The following is a 21,258-nucleotide window of genomic DNA, read 5'->3' on the forward strand; positions in this document are numbered from 1 at the left end:
TCTTTTTAATTCATCGTACGGTAACACTACTTTACGTGAAAGTGGCCATGATATCGTGGCATATCAGGTCAGTGACTTGATATCGTAGGATATCAAGACAGTAGATCGCGCTTCTGATTGGCTACTTGCGAACTTGGGTACGGTAATACAGTGTATTACCGGCTCATACTTGCGCTCATACTCGCGTTCTCTTGACCAACTAACAGTACAGTTAACTCGTATTGTAGTGAGCCGAGAACTCTTGCTGTTGATTACGTTAACTGAGCCCGCGGTATTCGGCAGGGTTGTTGCTAAGTAACATGACATCATCATGGCCACATGCTGACGTCACAGCTTTTAGAGTATTGGTGCTGTGTTTCTGACTGGAATATAAGAATCGGGCCACTTCGGCTTCTTTACGGAGATTAGCCGAAAACGAAGACTGTTTCCAAACAAGGAACATTCACATAAAGAGTTAAATTTCATAAAAAATAATTATCAATATTCTTTTATTTCTGATCCTTTTTACAGAAACAGCAATAGCAAATAAATTGATTTAACAAAGATCAGCCTCTTAAAGATATTTCGTACAAAATTCACGATACAGGGTAGGTTCTTCAGTGACAATACTAAATGGTAGCGTTATTATTAAAACTGTTCCTTATTAAATAAAACACTCAAAACTATGAATTTCAACCTTAGCTAACAGAGTGTTACTGTGTTTTCAATGCATTGAAAAAATAATGGCTAGGTAATATATTTTTGTTTTGTAAAACTGGAATTTTTATTAAGCTGTTCTTTAATAATTATAATAGAAGTTACATATTATTAAGCACTTTTGTGATTTCACATAGATGTTTTAAAGTTTTGTAAATAAATAATTTCAACCTTGCTTTTGTAGAAATGTGTACATTTTATAATATCAGTGTCAAAATTATTTCATATTGACAAATAAACAGCACCTTGCCAAAGTTCTGCTCAATAGTCTCATTTGAATGGTCACACATTGGGTTTTCAGCCAAATATTTAAAAGGACCCAAATCTATCACAAATGAATGCGAAATTTCTTGTGTACCGTATTTTTTAGTTCATTTTTAATAGCATCGCATGATCATAAGACCATTTAATTGAAATGACCTGCTTGTAAGACTGACAAGCAAAAAAATAAATCATGTATTACATGAACAAGTTTTTTATTCATCTCTATCTTTTGAGAGTTTGCAATAATTATTAATTTGTGTCAGTTACAATTAATGCATTAAGTTGTTCACACCTTACTCAATTCCTGGAGTGAGGGGTGGGGACTTTTCGTATAAAAGGGATGGAGATGCCTACCATCTTGCTTAGGGGAGTAAATTATGGATTTTTGTTTCACTTAGGGTGTTCTGGACATAAAATTTAAATATATTAATTTAGCAATCAAGGTCTTGTTTAGGGCTGCACATGAAGAAATAAAAAGTGCCTTCATATTGTGTTGGCTGTCTAAGACTAACCAGGCATGAAAAATTTATCTGGGTGAAAAAAAAAGCTTGAGCCATTCCCAGATTGGTCCCTTTTAAGAGAAGCCTCGAGCCAAAGTGGTCCATACTTGCCAGAGCTTATCCAGGTTTCATAGCATAAGCGGCTAGGAATATTTCTACTCCCCCCTGAATGGGATGCTAGTCCATCCCAGGGTACCCCCCAGCTTTATGTCGCCCGTACCAATTTATACACCTGGGTGGAGAGAGGCACTATGAGAGTAAAGTGTCTTGCCCAAGAGCACAACACAGTGACACCGGCTAGGCCTCGAACCCGGACCGCTCGATCTGGGTTCGAGGCCTATTCGACGCCGATTCGGTCCGGCGCACTAACCATTAGGCCACCGCGCCTCCCAGAAATAACAATAACGACAATAATATGACAATAAGACAATAAGTTAGTCCCCTTTAGGGCTTAATTAAAATTTACACGGCTTATCTCATATTCTTGCAACAATTTTTTTTATAATTTTTTCAAGTTATTTTAATCTCACCTACATGTACAAGTGTGAAATGGACAAGACACAAAACTTGGGCCGCCATCACGATACCGTGATATTAGCCTGCGTTGCAGACGACTAAAACCCCGCGAAGATTTTGTGACACATCCGGCTACAACGCAGGCTACAGATGTTTTATATTTGGCGTGACAAGGACTTTCAGACCTTGCGCAACACTACATTCACGGAAAACGGCGCTCTCGCTTATGTTTCCTATTTTTATATAGCGTTAAGACTTAAAGTTTACAATCTAGAGGTTAATTTCTTCGTTAAATTATTATTAACTACCGTTTTCCACGCTTTCTTTTATGTACGTGTCGTACGGGAAAAGAAAACGCCTGTGAGTCCGCCTGTATCAGCCGCTGACTGTCCCGCAGAAGCCTTCTCATCAAAATGTCTCAACTTGTTGGTTGCTCGCTTGTTTCTCGTCCTGAAGCTTATTTACAATCGCTGCAGAGTTTTCAAGCAGCATTATTGGGGCCAGGAAACCGAACGTTGGAGTGTATTGAAGACCATGTTTTTACAATTATCGCTGATTATGTCCGCGATCGCCTTAAAGATCAGTCGCCATTTTCCATTCTCAGTGTTGGAAGTGGTGACGGCGAAAGTGACCTGCCCTTCCTTGAGATTCTAAGCAAACTCTACCCAGGAAAAAACAAGAAAGCTCAAATATTTGAACGCGCCATCGAACCAGACAAAGAAAGGTTGGAAGGATTCCGCGCTAAAGCAGAACATTTGCCGGAAAGTTTGAAGATTATAGCAGATGTTGAATTTGAATGGTGCGCAATGACCTACCAGAAGTACGTTGAACAGAAGAAGAAAGCTGATGTGAAATTTGATGTGGTGCACTTTATACACAGTCTCTACTATGCTGGCCTTGAAACAGCACTGAAGCGTTGCTACGAGAAAAAACTTGGGACAAAAGGAGTCATTATATCTATCATAAACGATGAAGACAATCCCATTGTGAAGTATGGAAGAGTATTTTCTGACCAAGGCTTGATTTTGAATCCTGGAGCTTACTACAGCAACAAAGATGTTAGAGATGTCGCTGAAAAGAACGGTTGGAAATACGTGGAATGTCCAGCTAACTTCAAACCCTGTGACATAACAGCCATCTTTGATCGTTCATCTGAGCAGGGAAATAAGCTACTGGATTTCCTGACACATTGTGTTAATGTTAGAGAGACTGCCAACCAAGATAATCTTAAGAAAATTTTTCGTTTTTGGCAAAATGTATGCGTTGATGATGATCGTGGGAGAAAGATAATCCACTGGAAGACAAGGGCTGTAATAATTCTAAAAGGATTGTAAAAGTCGAGGTCACTCGAGTCTCATGCACTTTGAGGTCTCAAAGTGCATGCGGCCTGCGTCGCGGGCGTAATCTAACCCCGGCTTAGGGTAAAGTTTTGTCTGAGGCGCAGGCTAAGTGCATGAGACAAAGCCATTGATTGTAAACCAACAAACAATGTGTCGTTTATTGATTCCAATGTGACCTTTGTGATGCGGGTTTAAAGGCGACACGCGCGGACATTTACAAGATCGTGTAAAGGGACATAAACTGCATAAACAGAAGTCATCCTTCACACTCTTTTTTCTATAAGAATATATTTTATAAGAATATTGAGGCTGAATTTTGCGAAATTTTAAGAATATTTTAAGAATGGCGAAAGAATAAACCCGAGGCTGAGATTTTGAAAAGAATTTATTTTTAAGTGTTTAAAATTTGTAAATTCAATACAATTATATTATTTCTGCTCGAAACGGAAAAGTATTGCGAAGTTGTAATTATGTTAGTACTGCAAAGGACGCTTATATTGAAACGACTCTTAAATAAAACTATCAAACAAACCTTAGGTCAAACGCACGACAAGTTTCACCTTGGATCTCGACCTAGGCCATAAAAGGCTCACCAAAGGGCGGAATCGAACTCGATCGCGCCAAAACGTTCAGAAAGGCGTTTTCTCAACTTTCCCCTTGGGGGAAAACCGATAGTACGCGTTTCCAACGCTTTTGCGCACGACAAGTTTTACCTTGGACCTCGACCTGGGCCATACAAGGCTCACCACAGGGCGGCATCGAACTCGATCGCGACAAAACGTTCAGAAAGGCGATTCCTCCACTTTCCTCCAGGGGGAAAACCGATTGCATGCGTTTCCAACGCATTTGCGCACGGCAAGTTTCACCTTGGACCTCAGCCTGGGTCATACAAGGCTCACAAAAGGGCGGCATCGAACTCGATCCCGCCAAAACGTTCAGAAAGGCGTTTTCTTGACTTTACTCCAGGGGGAAAACCGAATACACGCATTTTCAACGCGTTCGCGCCCTAGAAGTGTCACCTTGGACCTTGACCTGGCCCAAACAAGGCTCACCAAAGGGCGGCATCGAACCCAATCGCGACAAAACGTTCAGAAAGGCGTTTTCTCCACTTTCCTCCAGGAGGAAAACCAATTGCACGCCTTTCCAACGCTTTTGCGCACGACAAGTTTCACCTTGGACCTCAGCCTGGGTCATACAAGGCTCACAAAAGGGCGGCATCGAACTCTATCGCGCCAAAACGTTCAGAAAGGCGTTTTCTTGACTTTACACCGGGGGAAAACCCATTACACGCATTTTCAACGCGTTCGCGCCCGAGAAGTGTCACCTTGGACCTTGACCTGGCCCATACAAGGCTCACCAAAGGGCGGCATCGAACTTGATTGCGCCAAAACGTTGAGAAAGCTATTTTCTCGACTTTCTCCTAGGGGAAAACCGATAAGGGACGTAAACAAGTCAAAGTTTAAATTGTTTAGTCCGGCCATTTTGTTGCTCCGCTTGTCGTCCTTATTTTTGCCCTGCTCTACAGTGTATTACCGGCTCATATTTTGCACGTTCTCTTGACCAAGTAACAGTACGGTAAATTCGTATTGTATTGAACTCTTGCTGTAGATTACGTTAACTGAGCCCGGGATATTCGGCAGGGTTGTTGCTAGGTAACATGACATCATTATGGCCACATGCTGACGTCACAGCTTTTAGAGTACTTGTGCTGTGTTTCTGACTGGAATATAAGAATCGGGCCACTTCGGGTTCTTTACGGAGATTTGCCGAAAACGAAGACTGTTCCCAAACAAGAAACATTCACAAAAAGAATTAAAATCATAAACAAGAAATATTATCAATATTCTTTTATTTCTGATCCTTTTTACAGAAACAGCAATAGCAAATAAATTGATTTAACAAAGATCAGTCTCTTAACTGTTTTTTCCGTACAAAATTCACGATACAGAGAAGGTTCTTTAGTGACAATTTCTAAATGGTAGCGTTATTATTAAAACTGTTCCTTATTAAATAAAACACTCAAAACTATGAATTTCCACCTTTGCTAACAGAGTGTTCCTGTGTTTTTTAATGCATTGAAAAAATAATGGCTAGATAATATATTTTTGTTTTGTAAAACTGGAATTTTTATTAAGCTGTTCTTTAATTTTAATAATTATGATGGTAATTACATATTATTATGCACTGAATTTTGTGATTTCACATAGATGTTGCAAAGTTTTGTGAATAAATAATTTCAACCTTGTTTTTGTATGTGTACATTTTATAAGATCAGTGTCAAAATTATTTCATATTGACAAATAAACAGCACCTTGCGAAAGTGTTGCTCATAGTCTCATTCGAATGGTCACAACATTGGGTTTTCAGCCAAATATTTAAAAGGACCCAAATATATTACAAATGAATGGGAAATTTCTTGTGTACCGTATTTTTTAGTTCATTTTTAATAGCTTCGCATGGTCATATGACAATTTAATTGAAATGACCTGCTTGTAAGACTGACAAGCAAAAAAATAAATCATTTATTACATGAATTTATATTCACCTCCATCTTTTTAGAGTTTGCAATAAATAATTATTAATTTGTGTCAGTCACAATAATTAATGCATTAAGTTGTTCACTACCTTACTCAATTCTTGGAGTGAGGGGTGGGGAACTTCCATATAAAAGGGATGGAGATGCCTACCATCTTGCTTAGGGGAGTAAATTATGGATTTTTGTTCCACCTAGGGTGTTCTGGACATAAATTAAAATACCGGTATATTAATTAAGCAATCAAGGTCTTGTTTAGGGCTGCACATGAAGGAATAAAAAGTGCCTTCATATTGTGTTGGCTGTCTAAGACTAACCAGGCATGGAAAATTTATCTGGGTGAAAAAAAAGCTTGAGCAATTCCCAGATTGGTCCCCTTTAAAGGAAGCCTCAAGCCAAAGTGGCACACGCTTGCGGGAGCTTATTCCGGTTTCCGTAGCATTAAGCGGCTAGGAATATTTCCCTGAATCCCCTGAATGGGATTTTTGTCTATTGCAGGGTACCCCCCAGCTTTATGTCGCCCGTACCAATTTATACACCTGGGTGGAGAGAGGCACTATGAGAGTAAAGTGTCTTGCCCCAGAAAACAACACAGTGACACCGGCTAGGCCTCGAACCCGGACCGCTCGATCCGGAGTCCGGCGCACTAACCATTAGGCCACCGCGCCTCCCAGAAATAACAATAAGGACAATAATATGTTTCAGACAATAAGTTAGTCCCCTTTAGGGCTTAATTAAAATTTACATGGTTTATCTCATATTCTTGCAACAATTATTTTTTTTTATAATTTTTTCAAGTTATTTTTAATCTCACCGACATGTACAAGTGTGAAATGGACAAGACAAAAACTTCGGCCGCCATCACGATACCGTGATATTAGCCTGCGTTGCAGACGACTAAAACCCCGCGAAGATTTTGTGACACGTCCGGCTACAACGCAGGCTACAGATGTTTTATATTTGCATGACAACAGGCGTGACAAGGATTTCAGACCTTGCGCAACACTACATTCACGGAAAACGGCGCTCTCGCTTATGTTTCCTATTTTTATATCGCGTTAAGACTTAACGTTTACAATCTAGAGGTTAATTTCTTCGTTAAATCATTTTTAACGTCCTTTTTTCGCACTTTCTTTTATGTACGTGTCGTACGGGAAAAGGAAACGCCTGTGAGCCCGCCTGTATCAGCTGCTGACTGTCCCGCAGAAGCCTTCTCATCAAAATGTCTCAACTTGTTGGTTGCTCGCTTGTTTCTCGTCCTGAAGCTTATTTACAATCGCTGCAGAGTTTTCAAGCAGCATTATTGGGGCCAGGAAACCGAACGTTGGAGTGTATTGAAGACCATGTTTTTACAATTATCGCTGATTATGTCCGCGATCGCCTTAAAGATCAGTCGCCATTTTCCATTCTCAGTGTTGGAAGTGGTGACGGCGAAAATGACCTGCCCTTCATTGAGATTCTAAGCAAACTCTACCCAGGAAAAAACAAGAAAGCTCAAATATTTGAACGCGCCATCGAACCAGACAAAGAAAGGTTGGAAGGATTCCGCGCTAAAGCAGAACATTTGCCAGAAAGTTTGAAGATTATAGCAGATGTTGAATTTGAATGGTGCGCAATGACCTACCAGAAGTACGTTGAACAGAAGAAGGAAGAGGATGTGAAATTTGATGTAGTGCACTTTATACACAGTCTCTACTATGCTGGCCTTGAAACAGCACTGAAGCATTGCTACGAGAAAGAACTTGGGACAAAAGGAGTCATTATACCTATCATAAACGATGAAGACAATCCCATTGTGAAGTATGGAAGAGTATTTTCTGACCAAGGCTTGATTTTGAATCCTGGAGCTTACTACAGCAACAAAGATGTTAGAGATGTCGCTGAAAAGAACGGTTGGAAATACGTGGAATGTCCAGCCAACTTCAAACCCTGTGACATAACAGCCATCTTTGATCGTTCATCTGAGCAGGGAAATAAGCTACTGGATTTCCTGACACATTGTGTTAATGTTAGAGAGACTGCCAACCAAGATAATCTTAAGAAAATTTTTCGTTTTTGGCAAAATGTATGCGTTGATGATGATCTTGGGAGAAAGATAATCCACTGGAAGACAAGGGCAGTTATAATTCTAAAAGGATTGTAAAAGTCGAGGTCACTCGCGTCCCATGCACTTTGAGGTCTCAAAGTGCATGCGGCCTGCGTCGCAGACGTAATCTAACCCCGGCTTAGGGTTAAGTTTTGTCTGAGGCGCAGGCTAAGTGCATGAGACAAAGCCATTCATTGTAAACCAACAAACAATGTGTCGTTTATTGATTCCAATGTGACCTGTGTGATGCAGGTTTAAAGGCGACACGCGCGGACATTTACAAGATCGTGTAAAGGGACATAAACTGCATAAACAGAAGTCATCCTTCACACTCTTTTTTCTATAAGAATATATTTTATAAGAATATTGAGGCTAAAATTGCGAAATTTTAAGAATATTTTAAGAATAAACCCGAGGCTGAGATTTTAAAAAGAATATATTTTTAAGTGTTTAAAATTTGTAAATTCAATACAATTATATTATTTCTGCTCGAAACGGAAAAGTATTGCGAAGTTGTTATTATGTTAGTACTGCAAAGGACGCTTATATTGAAACGACTCTTTAATAAAACTATCAAACAAACCTTTGGTCAAACGCACGACAAGTTTCACCTTGGATCTCGACCTAGGCCATAAAAGGCTCACCAAAGGGCGGAATCGAATTCGATCGCGCCAAAACGTTCAGAAAGGCGTTTTCTCAACTTTCCCCTTGGGGGAAAACCGATTGTACGCGTTTCCAACGCTTTTGCGCACGACAAGTTTCACCTTGGACCTCGACCTGGGTCATACAAGGCTCACCACAGGGCGGCATCGAACTCGATCGCGCCAAAACGTTCAGAAAGGCGATTCCTCGACTTTCCTCTTGGGGGAAAACCGATTGCATGCGTTTCCAACGCATTTGTGCACGGCACGTTTCACCTTGGACCTCGACTTGGGCCATACAAGGCTCACCAAATGGCGGCATCAAACTTGATCGCGATAAAACGTTCAGAGGCGTTTTCTCGACTTTCCTCCAGGAGGAAAACCGATTGCACGCGTCTCCCACGCGTTTGCGCACGGCAAGTTTCACCTTGGCCAGTGACCTCAACCTGGGCCATACAAGGCTCCCAAAGGGAAGAATCGAACTCGATCGCGCCAAAACGTTCAGAAAGATGTTTTCTTGACTTTCTCCCAGGGGACTGACCGCGATTGCACGCGTTTTCAACGCGTTTGCGCACGGCAAGTTTCACCTTGGACCTCAGCCTGGGTCATACAAGGCTCACAAAAGGGCGGCATCGAACTCGATCGCGCCAAAACGTTCAGAAAGGCGTTTTCTTGACTTTACACCGGGGGAAAACCCATTACACGCATTTTCAACGCGTTCGCGCCCGAGAAGTGTCACCTTGGACCTTGACCTGGCCCATACAAGGCTCACCAAAGGGCGGCATCGAACTTGATTGCGCCAAAACGTTGAGAAAGCTATTTTCTCGACTTTCTCCTAGGGGAAAACCGATAAGGGACGTAAACAAGTCAAAGTTTAAATTGTTTAGTCCGGCCATTTTGTTGCTCCGCTTGTCGTCCTTATTTTTGCCCTGTTCTACAGTGTATTACCGGCTCATATTTTGCGCGTTCTCTTGACCAAGTAACAGCACGGTAAACTCGTATTGTATTGAACTCTTGCTGTAGATTACGTTAACTGAGTCCGGGATATTCGGCAGGGTTGTTGCTAGGTAACATGACATCATTATGGCCACATGCTGACGTCACAGCTTTTAGAGTACTTGTGCTGTGTTTCTGACTGGAATATAAGAATCGGGCCACTTCGGGTTCTTTACGGAGATTAGCCGAAAACGAAGGCTGTTCCCAAACAAGAAACATTCACAAAAAGAATTAAAATCATAAACAAGAAATATTATCAACATTCTTTTATTTCTGATCCTTTTTACAGAAACAGCAATAGCAAATAAATTGATTTAACAAAGATCAGTCTCTTAATTGTTTTTTCCGTACAAAATTCACGATACAGAGAAGGTTCTTTAGTGACAATTTCTAAATGGTAGCGTTATTATTAAAACTGTTCCTTATTAAATAAAACACTCAAGACTATGAACTTCCACCTTTGCTAACAGAGTGTTCCTGTGTTTTTTAATGCATTGAAAAAATAATGGCTAGATAATATATTTTTGTTTTGTAAAACTGGAATTTTTATTGAGCTGTTCTTTAATTTTAATAATTATGATGGTAATGACATATTATTATGCACTGAATTTTGTGATTTCACATAGATGTTGCAAAGTTTTGTGAATAAATAATTTCAACCTTGTTTTTGTATGTGTACATTTTATAAGATCAGTGTCAAAATTATTTCATATTGACAAATAAACAGCACCTTGCGAAAGTGTTGCTCATAGTCTCATTCGAATGGTCACAACATTGGGTTTTCAGCCAAATATTTAAAAGGACCCAAATATATTACAAATGAATGGGAAATTTCTTGTGTACCGTATTTTTTAGTTCATTTTTAATAGCTTCGCATGGTCATATGACAATTTAATTGAAATGACCTGCTTGTAAGACTGACAAGCAAAAAAATAAATCATTTATTACATGAATGTATATTCACCTCCATCTTTTTAGAGTTTGCAATAAATAATTATTAATTTGTGTCAGTCACAATAATTAATGCATTAAGTTGTTCACTACCTTACTCAATTCTTGGAGTGAGGGGTGGGGAACTTCCATATAAAAGGGATGGAGATGCCTACCATCTTGCTTAGGGGAGTAAATTATGGATTTTTGTTCCACCTAGGGTGTTCTGGACATAAATTAAAATACCGGTATATTAATTAAGCAATCAAGGTCTTGTTTAGGGCTGCACATGAAGAAATAAAAAGTGCCTTCATATTGTGTTGGCTGTCTAAGACTAACCAGGCATGGAAAATTTATCTGGGTGAAAAAAAAAGCTTGAGCAATTCCCAGATTGGTCCCCTTTAAAGGAAGCCTCAAGCCAAAGTGGCACACGCTTGCGGGAGCTTATTCCGGTTTCCGTAGCATTAAGCGGCTAGGAATATTTCCCTGAATCCCCTGAATGGGATTTTTGACTATTGCAGGGTACCCCCCAGCTTTATGTCGCCCGTACCAATTTATACACCTGGGTGGAGAGAGGCACTATGAGAGTAAAGTGTCTTGCCCCAGAAAACAACACAGTGACACCGGCTAGGCCTCGAACCCGGACCGCTCGATCCGGAGTCCGGCGCACTAACCATTAGGCCACCGCGCCTCCCAGAAATAACAATAAGGACAATAATATGTTTCAGACAATAAGTTAGTCCCCTTTAGGGCTTAATTAAAATTTACATGGTTTATCTCATATTCTTGCAACAATTATTTTTTTTTATAATTTTTTCAAGTTATTTTTAATCTCACCGACATGTACAAGTGTGAAATGGACAAGACAAAAACTTCGGCCGCCATCACGATACCGTGATATTAGCCTGCGTTGCAGACGACTAAAACCCCGCGAAGATTTTGTGACACGTCCGGCTACAACGCAGGCTACAGATGTTTTATATTTGCATGACAACAGGCGTGACAAGGATTTCAGACCTTGCGCAACACTACATTCACGGAAAACGGCGCTCTCGCTTATGTTTCCTATTTTTATATCGCGTTAAGACTTAACGTTTACAATCTAGAGGTTAATTTCTTCGTTAAATCATTTTTAACGTCCTTTTTTCGCACTTTCTTTTATGTACGTGTCGTACGGGAAAAGGAAACGCCTGTGAGCCCGCCCGTATCAGCCGCTGACTGTCCCGCAGAAGCCTTCTCATCAAAATGTCTCAACTTGTTGGTTGCTCGCTTGTTTCTCGTCCTGAAGCTTATTTACAATCGCTGCAGAGTTTTCAAGCAGCATTATTGGGGCCAGGAAACCGAACGTTGGAGTGTATTGAAGACCATGTTTTTACAATTATCGCTGATTATGTCCGCGATCGCCTTAAAGATCAGTCGCCATTTTCTATTCTCAGTGTTGGAAGTGGTGACGGCGAAAATGACCTGGCCTTCCTTGAGATTCTAAGCAAACTCTACCCAGGAAAAAACAAGAAAGCTCAAATATTTGAACGTGCCATCGAACCAGACAAAGAAAGGTTGGAAGGATTTCGCGCTAAAGCAGAACATTTGCCGGAAAGTTTGAAGATTATAGCATCGATTATAGCAGATGTTGAATTTGAATGGTGCGCAATGACCTACCAGAAGTACGTTGAACAGAAGAAGGAAGAGGATGTGAAATTTGATGTAGTCCACTTTATACATAGCATCTACTATGCTGGCTTGAAACAGCACTGAAGCATTGCTACGAGAAAGAACTTGGGACAAAAGGAGTCATTATATCTATCATAAACGATGAAGACAATCCCATTGTGAAGTATGGAAGAGTATTTTCCAACCAAGGCTTGATTTTGAACCCGGGAGCTTTCTACAGCAGTAAAGATGTTAGAGATGTCGCTAAAAACGGCTGGAAGTACGCAGAATGTGCAGGCGAGACCAAACCCTGTGACATAACAGCCATCTTTGATCGTTCATCTGAGCAGGGAAATAAACTGCTGGATTTCCTGACACATTGTGTTAATGTTAGTGAGACTGCCAGCCAAGATAATCTTAAGAAAATTTTTCGTTTTTGGCAAAATGTATGCGTTGATGATGATCTTGGGAGAAAGATAATCCACTGGAAGACAAGGGCTGTAATAATTCTAAAAGGATTGTAAAAGTCGAGGTCACTCGCGTCTCATGCACTTTGAGGTCTCAAAGTGCATGCGGCCTGCGTCGCAGACGTAATCTAACCCCGGCTTAGGGTAAAGTTTTGTCTGAGGCGCATGCTAAGTGCATGAGACAAAGCCATTGATTGTAAACCAACAAACAATGTGTCGTTTATAGATTCCAATGTGACCTTTGTGATGCGGGTTTAAAGGCGACACGCGCGGACATTTACAAGATCGTGTAAAGGGACATAAACTGCATAAACAGAAGTCATCCTTCACACTCTTTTTTCTATAAGAATATATTTTATAAGAATATTGAGGCTAAAATTGCGAAATTTTAAGAATATTTTAAGAATAAACCCGAGGCTGAGATTTTAAAAAGAATATATTTTTAAGTGTTTAAAATTTGTAAATTCAATACAATTATATTATTTCTGCTCGAAACGGAAAAGTATTGCGAAGTTGTTATTATGTTAGTACTGCAAAGGACGCTTATATTGAAACGACTCTTTAATAAAACTATCAAACAAACCTTTGGTCAAACGCACGGCACGTTTCACCTTGGACCTCGACCTAGGCCATAAAAGGCTCACCAAAGGGCGGAATCGAATTCGATCGCGCCAAAACGTTCAGAAAGGCGATTCCTCGACTTTCCTCTAGGGGAAAAACCGATTGCATGCGTTTCCAACGCATTTGCGCACGGCACGTTTCACCTTGGACCTCGACCTGGGCCATACAAGGCTCACCACAGGGCGGCATCGAACTCGATCGCGCCAAAACGTTCAGAAAGGCGTTTTCTCGACTTTCCTCCAGGAGGAAAACCGATTGCACGCGTTTCCAACGCTTTTGCGCACGACACGTTTCACCTTGGACCTCGACCTGGGCCATACAAGGCTCACCAAATGGCGGCATCAAACTTGATCGCGATAAAACGTTCAGAGGCGTTTTCTCGACTTTCCTCCAGGAGGAAAACCGATTGCACGCGTTTTCAACGCGTTTGCGCACGGCAAGTTTCACCTTGGACCTCAGCCTGGGTCATACAAGGCTCACAAAAGGGCGGCATCGAACTCGATCCCGCCAAAACGTTCAGAAAGGCGTTTTCTTGACTTTACTCCAGGGGGAAAACCGAATACACGCATTTTCAACGCGTTCGCGCCCTAGAAGTGTCACCTTGGACCTTGACCTGGCCACAAGGCTCACCAAAGGGCGGCATCGAACCCAATCGCGACAAAACGTTCAGAAAGGCGATTCCTCTACTTTACTCCAGGGGCAAAACCGTTAAGAGACGTAAACGAGTCAAAGTTTGAATTGTTTAGCCCGGCCATGTTGTTGCTCGGGTTGTCGTCCGTATTTTTGCCGTTCTACAGTGTATTACCGGCTCATATTTTGCGCGTTTTCTTGACCAAGTATAACAGCACGGTAAACTCGTATTGTAGTGAACCGAGAACTCTTGCTGTTGTTTACGGTAACTGTGCCCGCGGTATTCAGCAGGGTTGTTGCTAACTAACATGACATATCATGGCCACATGATGACGTCACAGCTTCCAGAGAACTGGTGCTGTGTTTCTGAAAGAATCGGGCCACTTCGGGTTCTTTACGGGGATTTGCCGAAAACGAAGACTGTTCCCAAACAAGGAACATTCACATAAAGAATAAAATCATAAACAAATATATTATCAATATTCTTTTATTTCTGATCCTATTTACAGAAACAGCAATAGCAAATAAATTGATTTAACAAAGATCAGTCTCTTAATAAATGTTTTGTTTTCGTACAAAATTCACGATACACGGGGAAGGTTGTTTAGTGACAATGACTAAATGGTTGCATTATTATTAAAACTGTTCCTTATTAAATAAAACACTCAAGACTATGAATTTCAACCTTAGCTAACAGAGTGTTACTGTACTTTTAAATGCATTGAAAAAATAATGGCTAGATAATATATTTCTGTTTTGTAAAACTGGAATTTTTATTAAGCTGTTCTTTAATTATGCTGGTACATGTAGTTACATAATATTAAGCACTCAATTTTGTGATATCACATAGATGTTGTAAAGTTTTGTAAATAAATATTTAATTTCAACCCTTGCTGTTGTACAAATCTGTTTATTTTATCATGTCAGTATCAAAATTATTTCATATTGACAAATAAACAGCACCTTGCGAAGTTCTGCTCAATAGTCTCATTTGAATGGTCACATATTGGGTTTTCAGCCAAATATTTAAAAGGACCCAAATATATTACAAATGAATGCGAAATTTCTTGTGTACCGTATTTTTTAGTTCATTTTTAATAGCTTCGCATGATCATGAAATGACCTGCTTGTAAGACTGACAAGCAAAAAAATAAATCATGTATTACATGAACTTATATTCATCTCTATCTTTTGAGAGTTCACAATAAATAATTATTAATTTGCGTCAGTCACAATAATTAATGCATTAAGTTGTTCACAACCTTTCTCAATACCTCCCGTCATGAGGGGGGCGGAACTTCCATATGAAAGGGATGGGGACTCTTACCATCTTGCCTAGAAGGCAGAGTGGCTGAGTTGTTAGGGCGTTGGACTTGAAAATTATATGAAGGTATCGGGTTCAAGTCCCGTTCTGACCACTGCCTGGAGTTGTTTCACAGTAGATCAGAATTCGACTCCACAGCCATGCTCGTAAATACACAACTGATCTGCCTCCTACCAGGTGGGATTTTTTTAACCTTGTTACCGGTATGTTTAATTTGTAATATTTATTTCTAATGTTTGAATCCTCCGCCCCATTAGCACTTGTGCTAAATCAGTTACCGAGGGTAAACTAATGTCATTTATTTATCTTTTTAGGGGTGTAAATCACGGATAAGTTTTGTTCTCACTTAGCAATCAAGGTCTCGTTTTGGGTTAAACATTAAGATATAAAAAGTGCTGTAATAATCACGATGGTTGTCTTGGCCAATTAGAAATTTAAAATGGCGTTTTTAAGGTGTCAAAAAAGCTTCAACAATGCCCAGACTGGTCCTCTTTGGGGTTCATTTAAAAGTTTCTGATGAGCATCCCAGTCCCTTTCATATGGAAGTCCCCCTGGGACTAAATTCTGGTACCATAATGTACAGTCACACATCAACAACCCTTTGCCAACAATCAACCTCACAATAAAACAACCTTTTTCTCTCATTTTGCTGATAATTCCCACTCAGGTTGCCGTTCAGACAACAATAAAAATATATTATTTAATGACAGTGTGATAAAGCAAGGATCCATTACACTGCTTGATTAACTTTTTCCCCACCACCAGATTTGTTGTAGTAATCATCATCGTCATCATCATCATCATCGCTAATCTCAGGGTCAAAAGATAGGCGTGGAACTTTGGGTGACGAAGATGGAGAGATTGATGGGGACTCGTCATATAAAGGGTCTATGTTTCGTCCAGGTGACAGTGCCCTCTTTATTCTCACGCCTGCACCCTTAATACGTGCCCCTGCATCAAATATTGTGTCCTTGCCTTTTCCAAACAACTGGTTCTGTGAAGGAAAGGATAAATTAGCTACAAAAAATATAAAAAAATACTACTGTAAACTACACTAAAACCATCCCAAAATTAGAAAACGTTTCATAGGAATTAACCACAAGAAATTATGAGAAAAAACCTTGGAACAAGGGGTTTCGAGAACCAACAACAGGGTCAACAGATGCAAAACCCTTGATGGCAAACCAACAAATAGTTAACCCTATTATTTGACTGGGCTCATCTATAATCCTGGAAAATAACTGTAATGTTTGGCAGAAATTTTCACAGATCAACCTTGTCACCTATATGGTATAAAGTCTAGCTTTATATTCATGATCTTGTATTTCTACTGAATAAAACATTTTTGTCTAAGCGTTATACGTGAGGACTGGTTACATACTGGAAAAAGAACTCTTCGCTTACTTAATCAAGAACCGAACTTGTTTTAGATTTGGGTTTTCAACTTGTTTGCAACTTTAATTTTTTAGTTAGTATTTAAATTAGTTTATCAGTTCTGCAAATTAAATTTCATTATTTGACAACAATAGAAAAGCATGTCATGTTCAGTAAAAGAAAATTACAAGTAAAGTTAAGTACCTTCAACAGAAGATATGACTTGGTTGTTGACTAAGCACATCTCTTTGCATAAAAGCATCAATCAAGGAGTTACTTGGTTAATCACTAGGTTTTTTATTTACTTCCAAAGAATGTTTAGTTTAACAACTGCTAGTTAACTACATTGATTGAAACAAGTTTAGAACTGCTTTATTTTGACATGAAAGGTTTAATGTTGCTTACAACAAATTTTACAATAAAAGGAATTTAACAAAAACTCTCAGTAGTGTTTAAGCTTGTTTATTTACCGTAATGCATCATTGTTTATAGCTTAACTTTTTAACTTCACTGTTTCAATGAATTTTCTTTAGTAAGACAATATTCTGTTTTATAAATACCTTTGTTTAAAAATGTGCTGCTTAATATTTCAGTCCTAAAGTTAAGAATAATTTATTTTACTTACATTTAAATTAGTATTTGTAATTTTACTAAATGACATGTTTCTGCACAAGAGTACTATAGGATTTTATGCCACTGTTAAATTTTAAATATAGTGGTTAATATCTCTGTATAGTTTAATTTTTATTTTAGCACTTGTCTTAAAGTTAATGTTTTAATAATTTTACGATTTTATCACTTGAAGTTATGATAATGTTTAAATTTCTTTTTGTCAAGTATATTTTTAGCTGGCACAATTTTAAAAGCTTAACAACAATAAAAGGAGGATTTATCAGATTATTAGCATTACGGAAATACTTAATATTAAAAACAAATTGACCTGAAACTTGAACAGAAAACCACAAGCTAGGTCATTAGAAGACCTGTAACCAATAATTTGCGATTCAATGCTTAAAAACATTCCAAAAAAGCCATGATACAAAATGCACAAATATTCCTTACAAAATTGTCTGAGCAATTGCAAATATATTTCACCCAAATACACACTGTACCATAAATATAAAACAAAGATGAAAAAATTGGAGAATTCAGCTCTGTAGTAATGTGATTTGTATGGGCATCAGTATATTACAGGTAACTTTAATTCTTCTCTGCTGCGTTGTTATTTTGATCTTGAAAAATGTTTGTTGTTGAAAAAGACTTCATCATGCTTACCAGTCGACCATCCCTTCCAAACATGTCAATAAAACTGCCTATAAAGTCACGTGACTTTTCTTCCCATTTCTGAAGGATTTCTTGGGACTTGTCTGTTAGTTTTCCTTTGATTTCATCCATTTTCTGCCTGACTTGAACTTCTTTCTCCTGCAAAAGTCAGATACAAAAGATTACCACTAACTCACACAATTGCACTCTCTTTTTAAAGTAGATACTGTATAAGTTTGTTCAACGAGCATTCTAAAACTCATTAATAATTCATCAAGTTAATACAAAGAAAATCATAGCCGTGAAGGAGGTTTTGATACCCCATCTTAATTAGCATAATTTTTTTCTCCGTTTACTCCATAGCTTATGGTTTGCTTGAGAGGATATATCTAACACAAGATAGTGTTTCACCTGCTACCAGTATCCAATACCTCAAATTTTGTCAAGAATACTCCGCTGTGCATCATTTTCAACTCTCTTCTTGGTGTTTGGATATCCCAATAAAACAATGTCAGTCTTGTGCTTGATATATTACTTATTCCACAGGGAAGTAAAGAAGATTTGAAAACAAATCGTCAGTGGACTGTTGGCCAACAGTTGGCTGACCAAAACCGCCAACAGTTTTTTGACAGCATTAGGTAAAAGTGAGGTTTGCATTCAGGCTAAGGGCCCATCAGGCTGGAGCTTATCCCAGCTTCCACAGCTTTAAGTGACTAGAAGTATTTCTGCTTCCCCCCTGGATGGGATGCTAGTCCATTGCAGTGTTACCCCCCAGCATCATTTATACACCTGAGTTGAGAGAGGCATTAAGAGAGTAAAGTGTCTTGCCCAAGAACAAAGGCAGCAGCTCTGGCCAGGGCTTGAATCCAGACTGCACAATCCAGAGTCCAGCTCACTAACTATTAGGCCACATTGCCTCCCATTGAATGACTACATGACGTTACTGAAACCTGATCTTCCAAAGCGTGTTGCTTAAAGCAGCCTTCGGATTATTTTAAGAAACCTGTAAAGCATTTACCTTAATAAAACCGACATTCAACTCTTTTGCAGTGTAGCCTCTTGCCAAGTTTCGCCTGATGTAGATGTCGTAGTCCTTGACAATCCGTGCTATAAGATCTGATGTGGAAATCCCCTCTGTTCTCTGGGTAGCTACAAACTTGCCCATAGCCTTAACTTCCTTGTATATATCTTCTGCACCTGCACTCTTGTACGGCAAATCATCGTGGGCAACAAAATCAATCTGAAAAACCCAACCAAAACTGTTCACTAACTATCTTTATTTATCAATGCTGATTGTTGTTAAGCAGACAGGTGAAAGAAAAAAAAAGTACTGGAAATCAAATCAAATTCAGTCGAAACCTTACTGTTTGTGAAAAGAATAAATGAATAAATGCATAGACAATACTGTCTGCCATTTATTGTTTTGGTTGTAAATGGAGAAAGGGGGGGGTGGAAGGGTGAATAATTATTTTAAATGATGAAGTGACTGATGAAGTGGAAAAAAAGAACTACTCCAGGAACAGGGAAAGTGGAACATTTTTTCAAGTGGGGGGCCTGATTAATGACTTGAAGTGGGGGGGGGGAATGGGGGGCTTACAAGACTCTTCTTTTAGTAAGTCTTTATTTTTTGGAAATATTGGGGGGGGGGTTAAGTAACCCCAGCCCCCCCCACCCCGGCTCTATGAGGTAACATGTTTTACACAATCCCATTTACGCACCTTGTGAAGTTCAATGAAATCAGGAGTGATAGTCCAGGGTGCATCACGGACAACCTCGTCAACATAACGGCAGTGCCTGAGAGACTCGTACCGTTCATCCTCAGTCATAACAGTGAATCCTTTGTATTGATGCGTCAACTCGTCATTAGAAACTGTATTAAAAAAAAAAAAAAAAAAAAAAAATATGTTAACTCTGTTTTTAATACACCAATGTGGTAGATGAGAGGTGAAAATAATGAAATTGATTATCTTATGAAAAATAGTGGATTAAAATAGAAATTCTCCCGTGCTTTATACAAAAAGTATGAAAAGTACCAAGGACTTTGATCAAGACCTAAGCTGGCTAAATGAATTTCAAAACTGCAGAATTAATCCAATCAACAAAATTTTACAGAATTTTAATTATTTGAACTTCAGACTTGCATGTCGGATTTTAAAATCAGGCCATAGGATTTTGAACCAATCAGCTCATTGTTTGGGGTATAGCGTTACATTTCAAAGGTCAAAATTTCATTACTGTGAAAGGTTTTCAGATTTTATTGTTTTTACCGAGGCAAGTAAAAATAGACTATAAGAAATCGGCGCTTCAGTTCTGATAAAATTGTAAGCATCGCCATTAATAATCAATTGAAGTTTATAATTCATACCTCCTACCATCAAATACACTTCTGTGGGGAAAGCGCATTTCGCTTGCATCAAGGATTTCGCATGACCAAAATGGTATACATCATATACTCCGTCTGCGTACACTCGTATAGGTCTTGTTGCTACAAGAAAAGTTGATAAGTGTTATAAAATAAAGTGGTCTTAAAAGCGTTCCAAAAATAGTAGTCCGCTTTAACAAATCGTGAAATGCTTATTAAGCGCGCGCAGAACAGCTGGCGAAAGATTTGTTTAACTTAAAATTAATCGAAATACAAAAGTTAAAATAAATCCCAGCTTTTGACATATACCTTTCCCAGCTTTAGCGTCTTGTAAACTTATTGGTTCTAGATCTTCCACAACTTGTTCATCTGAGGGTGAAATAGTCAAATCTGGCTCGAAAAAGCCGGCAGGTTCACGCGGAGCCTATAAAACCAAGCGAAAAACAAAGCATAAATATTAAAATTAAAAGAAATCCACTGGGCCGCAATTTATATCATCTTAGCTGTAGATTCTACGGATAATTGCCCGGAAATTACAATAGAAGACAGGTGAATGAGTTATTCAGTAAACAGCAAAGTATCAAAATGCAAGTACACAAATAACAAAAGGACAACGAGGGATTTTCGTCCTATTGTTTTCAGCTTCGAGTTGTACATTTCAACAGCCGTAAAAACAGAGAACTAAACAGCTTGCGTTGCTTGAATTAGCCATCAAGAAAAATGCAAGAAAATATGAAATATCTTTCAATACTCTTGCTACGAAAAGCTTGTCTAAGCTAATTTTGTTTTTCCTCTCCAAGTGGGAGCTATTTAATAGCTGCGAGCAAATTTGTTCAAATTCTTACCACCACGCGCATGCTTTTGTTCTTGGCTGCCCCATTCGCATCCGCATCCAGGGAGCTGGGGCGTTTTCTTTTCCGTGAACCATTCTGTTTTCTAGCTTCTCCTGAAGAGCTCTTCGGAGAAGACATCTTGCTACAAGAACTTCCTCACTTACACTAAAGCGTCATCACAAAAAGCAATTTTCTCACGAGTTGACGCGGGACTTTGGACAAAGAGCGGAAG

At 39.2% G+C, this 21,258-nt stretch overlaps 4 protein-coding genes across 6 annotated transcripts; 3 read left to right on the top strand and 1 right to left on the bottom strand.

Moving 5' to 3' along the window:
• Positions 1-818: 818 nt before the first annotated feature.
• LOC144664499 (choline-phosphate cytidylyltransferase B-like) lies at positions 819-21,225 on the bottom strand. Of its 3 annotated transcripts, XR_013572818.1 has the most exons (8): positions 21,039-21,225; positions 20,503-20,617; positions 20,197-20,316; positions 19,550-19,701; positions 18,850-19,071; positions 17,844-17,990; positions 14,994-16,188; positions 819-1,116 (listed from the first exon to the last, which is right to left on the bottom strand). XR_013572818.1 is itself a non-coding variant. In XM_078525661.1 (7 exons), the coding sequence occupies exons 1-7, from the start codon at positions 21,162-21,164 to the stop codon at positions 15,925-15,927; spliced, it is 1,143 nt and encodes a 380-aa protein (XP_078381787.1). In that variant the 5' UTR covers positions 21,165-21,225; the 3' UTR covers positions 14,340-15,924. The 3 variants fall into 3 exon arrangements, 2 of the variants coding, with proteins under 2 accessions (XP_078381787.1, XP_078381786.1); XM_078525661.1 differs by lacking the exon at positions 819-1,116 and having other exon boundaries at positions 14,340-16,188; positions 21,042-21,225; XM_078525660.1 differs by lacking the exon at positions 819-1,116 and having other exon boundaries at positions 14,340-16,188.
• On the top strand, positions 2,390-3,310 carry LOC144664307 (histamine N-methyltransferase-like). The gene has a single exon (XM_078525409.1). The coding sequence runs from the start codon at positions 2,390-2,392 to the stop codon at positions 3,308-3,310; it is 921 nt and encodes a 306-aa protein (XP_078381535.1).
• LOC144664308 (histamine N-methyltransferase-like) lies at positions 7,072-7,992 on the top strand. Its single transcript, XM_078525410.1, has one exon. The coding sequence runs from the start codon at positions 7,072-7,074 to the stop codon at positions 7,990-7,992; it is 921 nt and encodes a 306-aa protein (XP_078381536.1).
• LOC144664310 (histamine N-methyltransferase-like) lies at positions 11,748-12,257 on the top strand. Its single transcript, XM_078525411.1, has one exon. The coding sequence runs from the start codon at positions 11,748-11,750 to the stop codon at positions 12,255-12,257; it is 510 nt and encodes a 169-aa protein (XP_078381537.1).
• Positions 21,226-21,258: the final 33 nt, after the last annotated feature.

This window comes from Oculina patagonica, chromosome 8 (assembly GCF_052425735.1).
Source record: "Oculina patagonica isolate OP01 chromosome 8, crgOcupat, whole genome shotgun sequence".
In the NCBI taxonomy this organism is placed as follows: domain Eukaryota; kingdom Metazoa; phylum Cnidaria; class Anthozoa; order Scleractinia; family Oculinidae; genus Oculina; species Oculina patagonica.

What these genes read in the sequence shown, in the direction of transcription:
- LOC144664307 (XM_078525409.1), top strand. Translation starts at nt 2,390, where the DNA reads ATGTCTCAACTTGTTGGTTGCTCGCTTGTTTCTCGTCCTGAAGCTTAT.
- LOC144664308 (XM_078525410.1), top strand. Translation starts at nt 7,072, where the DNA reads ATGTCTCAACTTGTTGGTTGCTCGCTTGTTTCTCGTCCTGAAGCTTAT.
- LOC144664310 (XM_078525411.1), top strand. Translation starts at nt 11,748, where the DNA reads ATGTCTCAACTTGTTGGTTGCTCGCTTGTTTCTCGTCCTGAAGCTTAT.
- LOC144664499 (XM_078525660.1), bottom strand. Translation starts at nt 21,164, where the DNA reads ATGTCTTCTCCGAAGAGCTCTTCAGGAGAAGCTAGAAAACAGAATGGT. An exon ending in AGACGCTAAAGCTGGGAAAG is followed by an intron (nt 20,317 to 20,502) that starts GTATATGTCAAA and finishes CTTTTCTTGTAG; the next exon opens with CAACAAGACCTATACGAGTG. An exon ending in TTGGAAGGGATGGTCGACTG is followed by an intron (nt 16,189 to 17,843) that starts GTAAGCATGATG and finishes TTTCCTTCACAG; the next exon opens with AACCAGTTGTTTGGAAAAGG.